The 6,312-nt window shown below is 43.0% G+C and overlaps 1 protein-coding gene across 1 annotated transcript; it reads left to right on the top strand.

Moving 5' to 3' along the window:
• Positions 1-758: 758 nt before the first annotated feature.
• On the top strand, positions 759-4,921 carry LOC146504765 (uncharacterized). Its single transcript, XM_085182998.1, has 4 exons — positions 759-973; positions 2,258-2,373; positions 2,764-2,886; positions 3,041-4,921. Exons 3-4 carry the CDS (start codon positions 2,850-2,852, stop codon positions 3,679-3,681), a joined length of 678 nt encoding a protein of 225 aa, XP_085039124.1. The 5' UTR covers positions 759-973; positions 2,258-2,373; positions 2,764-2,849; the 3' UTR covers positions 3,682-4,921.
• The last annotated feature ends 1,391 nt before the right edge of the window (positions 4,922-6,312 follow it).

The raw sequence follows: 6,312 nt of genomic DNA, 5'->3' as shown, positions 1-6,312 counted from the left end.
TATTTAAGGGAGATGAACAATACATTATAATTGTATATAATAATATCACAGATGATAGATTAAATAGGTTTTTGATAGATGCTTGTGCATTGTTAAAGTCTTATATGTTGAATTGATCTGAGTATGTCATCTGTTCAAAGCCTCTCCCAGTCAGTGCTGTTCTCTATGCCTGTCTTACTCTACATGATCTTTTTTAACATCAGCATGCTAAAGGACTTGTTTGGAAGAGACTGCTATTTTATACGCTAAAATATGTTTTTCTTCTGGTTGGTGAAAACACTTTATTATCCTCTAATAGATTTTTTAAATGCTTGGTGATGGTAGTACCCAAAACTAGCTGCATCAGGTACTTCCCTGTGTATTTGGAGAGGATCAGAAGTCCCAGGAATAAAAAAGCAACTAATTATTTATCTGCACAGCCGTACAAGTGGCTGACTGCTAGTTTGTTCCTCTGAGGCCGTGTCCTAGTCAGTGTGTCTCGCTAGATTTCTCTCTCTTCTGTTAATTGAGCCTTTTTGTTTGTTTTGTGCAGTTCTGGTTAATAAGTGAAATTAATAAAAGCCGCAGAAATATTTTCATTGCATTTCTGTTTGTTCTGTACTTGCTAACTGTCAGTTCAGAAGAAAATGTAGCTGCTGTTTGCCAACAAACTCAGTTCCTTTGCCCGATAATTTCCTTCAAAAAAAGCCTACATATATATTTATAAGCTGAGTTATTATATAGCTGAATAATTATATCTTTCAATTCATAACTGATAATGTTTTATTTTAAATTTGTGTCTTTTAGCTTCTTCTGCTTATTATTGTTATCCATCCATTTTCTTCTGCTTATCAAGGACTGGTTTACCCGGGCAGCAGCCTAAGCAGAGAAGCCCACATCTCCCTCTCCCCAGCCACCTCCTCCACTTCTTCTGGGATAACACCAAGACATCCTCAGGCCAGCTGAGAGATATAGCCTCTCCAGAGTGTCCTAGGTCTGCCCTGGGCCTCTTTCTCCTTTTCTCATCAGCCTCTCTTCAACGTGTAGGAATAGCAGCTCTACTCTGAGCCCCTTTTGAGTAACTGAACTCCTCAGCCTGTCTTTAAGGGAGAGGCAACACCCTTAGAGAAAGCTCGTGTTTTTCATCTGTCAGTCCTCTGCTCACCTGTCCCCAAACTCGTAAACAAGAGAAGATTAAAGTCCTCCGCTTGATGCTGCAAGTCATTGTTTTTTATTGTCTTTTTCTTAATATATTCAGATCATTCTAAAAATATCTGTACAACAGTTTGTTTATGCAGTCAGCATTTGTATATATACAGCAGTATTCTCAAACAAGCAACAGTGAACGCACCTGTGTGAGGCAAATTCCACAATCACAGTTCAATCAGTCCCCCCACCCTGACACTTTTTTCCACTTTAAGTGAGGAAATGGAATTAAATCTGACACATCTTTATCTTTTTTGGACATATCAACATATCTTTTTAAGGTTAAGAGAATATGGTCATCAGATTGGAGAAGCTGAACAATCAGAGCTGTGATAATGATATTTAAGGATATTTAAGGTGTGTTGACTGGTTCATAACGTCAGCTCATGTGAGAAAACATCCCATGCTAAAAGTTGCCGCTAGCTGCTGGTTGATGGTGAATTTATTGTGTGTTTCCACCGTCTGTACAGATGAAGAGTAGCAGAGCTGGAGATGAGGCAGGAGGAAGAGTTGACTCAATTCAATTTCACTTTATTTATATAGCGTTAATCACAACAACAGTCACCTCAAGACACTTTATACTGCAAGGTGGAGGCCCTATTGTAATACAGAGGAAACGAAATGATCAAAACAAGCCCTTTTGAGCGAGCACTTGGTGACTGTGGGAAGGAAAAACACCATTTTAACTGGAAGAAACTTCCAGTAGAAGCAGGTATAGGGAGGGGCAGCCTCTGAGGACTGGTTGGGGTTGAGGGGAGGGAGAAAGGACAAAGGACACGCTGTGGAAGAGAGCCACTCTATGAGCTGTTCATTCAGTTTGTGGTTTAGCTCGACTCCATGACGTTTCTGAACTAATGCTTTGCTCAATTAATGTTGCAATGAATTATGGGTGGATTTTACTGATATTCTATCTTTATGTTGTCACCAAACAGATCTACAGATTTAGGATTAGCTACAGGCTCCTCTACCCCTGCTAGCCCTTCTGTCCTGCCCAGGATGGCGCCCCTGGTGCCCCCTCATAAGGTCCAGCAGTCCTACTGTCCATCCAACAGCTCCTTCTCCCCTCTTACAGCCCCTATGGGAGCTCCATCTGTGGTGGCTACAGGCCTTACAGCTACAGCTACGGTGGCGGCTACAGCCTGGGAGGATACAGACACACACCTCACCTTGAGGACGTCCCCCCAGCAGGTTTGTGCAGCAGGCTGAAGAGATGGAACAGCAAGCACTCACATATTCATATGAGTACATTTAGTTGTTTTGAGAGGTGTACTCAACACAGGACAGTGGCTGCAGGTGCTGATTGTTTTGAGTTCAAAGTAATTAAGGCTGCTGTTGCAAAGTTTGATAATAGAATCTGAAGCTGGTAATGTTCAGGGCTGCAGTACACGTGTAAAGATGAGTCTGCTTGTATGACATCATATGTGCCTTTGTGTAACTCAGTGGCAAATAAATTGGGTACCATAGCTCCATATGCCATTAGTTACTTTACAAGTGTAAGGAAAAGCAGAAGGACTTGTTTTTGGTTCAGACCAGTTAAAATGATGAATGTCTTTCATTCAGTTTCCTTGCTTGGTTTAGACACTAACTGGGCGAGCGAGGAGGACGACCACGTGGTGGCCAGAGGAGAATATGACTTTACAGCTGCTTCTCAGGAGGAGCTTTCTATGCAAGCTGGAGAGATGCTCAACCTCGCTCCTAAAGGTGATGAGCTTTTTACTGGCTGCGGGACATTTGATTCTGAGTGCTTTGACCCAAAACCTTCTATTTTTGTTTTCCTTATCTTAGAAATAACAGATGAGGGCTCTTCTTTTGTGTGAGCGTGCCCCATGTTTACAACTATCTCCCTCGTGTTTAGAGCTACAGCCCCGTGTGCGTGGCTGGCTCCTGGCCAGCGTGGACGGTGAGACCACCGGCTCGTCCCAGCAAACTACGTTAAGATCCTCAGCAAGAGAAGAGACCGCCGGGCCACAGATGTGGAGAGGCTCGCTCAGGCCCAGCAGGCGAACACGCAGGCACCCCAAACAACCTCAGCTGCACAAATCTGTGTCTCTCCTGCAGCCCATAAACGTACAGCATCTACCCGCATCATGTACAGTACATGAAGGACCCGTCTCGTCAGATTCATTAGGCTCAGCTGTGTCCCCCTCCTGTGTTTCCTCGTTTCCCTCTGTGTGTATTTATAGTAGTGATGGCCAAACAAAGCTTTCTGAAGCTTGTGTTGAAAAACGATTCATTACTGGAAGCTTTTTAACACAGTCCTCTGTGGTGACATCTGCTGGTCAAAAATATGAAGAGCAGCTTGAATCTACAGAAAAACTGAACTGCTTCATTATGATTGCCCACTCTGCAGAGTGGAATTCACAATTGGACGTCACTGATCACGTGACTGTGGCCAAACGAATCGAGCATCGACAGAGTGCTTCTGAAGCGGTGTGTTGGTGTTTTCGACACACGCGCCGGAGCGTCAGCTTCAAGCGGGCCATCACTAATTTATAGCATTCGTGCTCTTGTGTGCGTTACTGGTCCGTCTGTGTTCCTCCATGCTGTTTTTCCTGCTTGTCATCGTGTTTTAACTCCATTCCCTCGTGTCCAGGTTTCTTATCTGGTTCTCAGCTTTCCCAGTTTAGGTTTTCCTAGTTTTGTTTCTCGCCTCCCTCGCCTTTGTTTGTATGTCACTCTCCATAAATAAAGCTCACTCACATCAGCAGTGCCTGCATCTTGGGTCCTCCATTCATATCTCAACACGCAAACCCTGACATTTATTGTGTAGTTACATACTGCTAGGAAGTGCTGACAAAATATGAAATTATGATGCTGTTTATGTAGAGGCACAGTACCAACACAGAACAGCGGGGACACAGAACCAAAACCTAAGAACTAACATCACACATCAAGAAATCAAAGATTAATAAAACAAAACAGAAAACACTGAGCCAGCGACCCAGGACCGTGACATTCAGTTTCTCAAGGAGGAATCAAAGCAAACATTTGTTTCTTTTTATGAATAAGAGATTTCCTTTATGGGTTACGTGATGGTGTAAGTTCCAGCACAGCTCATTTAGTGTGCAGAAGTGCTCCGAGGCCCCTATGAAACACATGATTGAAAGAATCTAATAAATTAGAGTGTGCAGTAGCTGTAGTATGACTTTTTGTTCTCCTGCTGCATGACGACTTTACTTTTTTCTTTCTTTTGGTGGGAGGAAGTCGACATCTCAGTCCATTGTGACGTGCAGATCTTTGACTGGCTTATGAACTCCGTCAGGAGGAACTCAGCAGGAGAGGGAAACAAGGACCAACAAACCCGGCTTGGTAAAAAGGAACAAGAACAGAAAAAATCAACATCATTACACATCCCTGAGCTGTCATTTACACCACCTGTGGCGCTTGATTTATTGCTCACTAAACGTGGTGTGTGTTTGGTGCGTCACTGGCTGCGTGTTCTGTGTTATTTGTCGGTCGTTGGGTTTGGGCGTTGATATTTGACATCACAGCAGAGAAGCGAGTCTGGCATTGATATTTGACATCACAACAGAGAAGCGAGTCTGGCATTGATATTTGACATCACAACAGAGAGACTGGATGTGATGTCAGACCCCTCTAAATCGTTTAATTTACAGATATTTAATTCCAATGATTTGACTGCATCATTGTGTCTTTGAGTTATGACCCAAACTCTCTTTCAACTTTGTGAATAAATTCACGTCCCCCTGTGACCTCATAATTACACCACAGTTCAGATGGGCATGAATGAGTCATGAGGTCACACCAACAGTGACAACATCAGCAGTGACATCACTAAAGTTGCCAGGTGAGTCCATAAATAGAACCCGTGACGTGGAGCAGGTACTGCCGTTTTGGACGATGCCACAACGCAGGTATAGACGCAAACGTGCTTCTCGCCCCGTTCGCAGACGCAGGAGAGCCCACAAGGCCTCGGGTGTCCGCAGACGTGGGAGAAGATACCGTCGCAGACATTAGACAATCTCAATAAACATGTAGGATGAACATCAAAATGTGGTCCAATCAAGTTTTTTTTAGATAATATATGTTGTTGTTGTTTTGTGTGTGTTTGTTATCAATGTTGTGAAAAAAGTTAAGCTTAGTAAGCCATCAAGCACTGATTACTCGTAGAAGAGCACCAATAGGAGACAGAACTAATTAGAAGGTGTTATTATTCAGTCTGTACATCGAATAGAAGGCACTAACCACAAGGTGATCTTCAATGCATCTCTGTGTGAATGTGAACGGGGCGAGAAGACCCCCACTGACTGCATGTCTTTAGACTGTGGGAGGAAGCTGGAGAGAACATGCAGACTCCACACAAAGACCCCGGCCTGATGGGGTTAGGGTCCTGAGCTTGATACCCCAAACTGAACGCAGGACAGAGGAAGGGATGGGTGATGTTCATGTGTGCCCAGGTGTATGATGTGGCTCTTTGCAGTGACACAGTAAAAAATGTGGCTGTTTGTCTGTGACTGGTTGGCTGCCCCAGCCCTGGCCCTTCATGTATTTCAGTAATGTCTTTTTCTCCCGTCTCCTCCTCTCGTTTACATGTTTTGCCCTTGTGACCCATTCCTTCTGTCACGTGTGTTTTCCCCCCAGCCATCATGTTCTGTTTGTGCTTAGTTATGTCCATGTCTCATCTCTAGTCCTCTTTTCCCTCTGTATGTATTTACAGTGTACGTGTTCCTCGTCGGTTCGTCATGCTAAGTCTGCGTGTCTTATTCCGTCATGTGTCATGTATCACTCCAAATCTCACTGACTTTAACTAATAATAACTGTTTGCTGAGTGTTATGTCTAAAAGGTATTGCACAATCGCCTCTAGTAGAGGATCAGGTTTGTTTTCCACTGATAATGGATTTTAACATGACTGACCAATGATTGTGGAGCACGTCCATGTAGGATCTTATAAATACAACGAGCAAACTTAAATGTTTTAAAATGTTCAAAACTTAATATATTATATTTCTGAAGTATGACGGAAGGAAAAAGTTTCATATTTTAAAAAAATCCAATTTCATATGATCAAATTTATGTCAAAAAGTTCATATTTATTCCTCCTATGTCATGTGTGAGTACTGTACTGTAAATGTCATATATATCAGATGATACTGATAACCTAATGC

Source organism: Neolamprologus multifasciatus, chromosome 13 (genome assembly GCF_963576455.1).
Source record: "Neolamprologus multifasciatus chromosome 13, fNeoMul1.2, whole genome shotgun sequence".
Taxonomy (NCBI): Eukaryota; Metazoa; Chordata; class Actinopteri; order Cichliformes; family Cichlidae; genus Neolamprologus; species Neolamprologus multifasciatus.
Note: the sequence above shows the minus strand (reverse complement) of the source record. Positions and strands in the feature narration are given on the sequence as shown.

What these genes read in the sequence shown, in the direction of transcription:
- LOC146504765 (XM_085182998.1), top strand. Translation starts at nt 2,850, where the DNA reads ATGCAAGCTGGAGAGATGCTCAACCTCGCTCCTAAAG. An exon ending in GCTCAACCTCGCTCCTAAAG is followed by an intron (nt 2,887 to 3,040) that starts GTGATGAGCTTT and finishes CCTCGTGTTTAG; the next exon opens with AGCTACAGCCCCGTGTGCGT.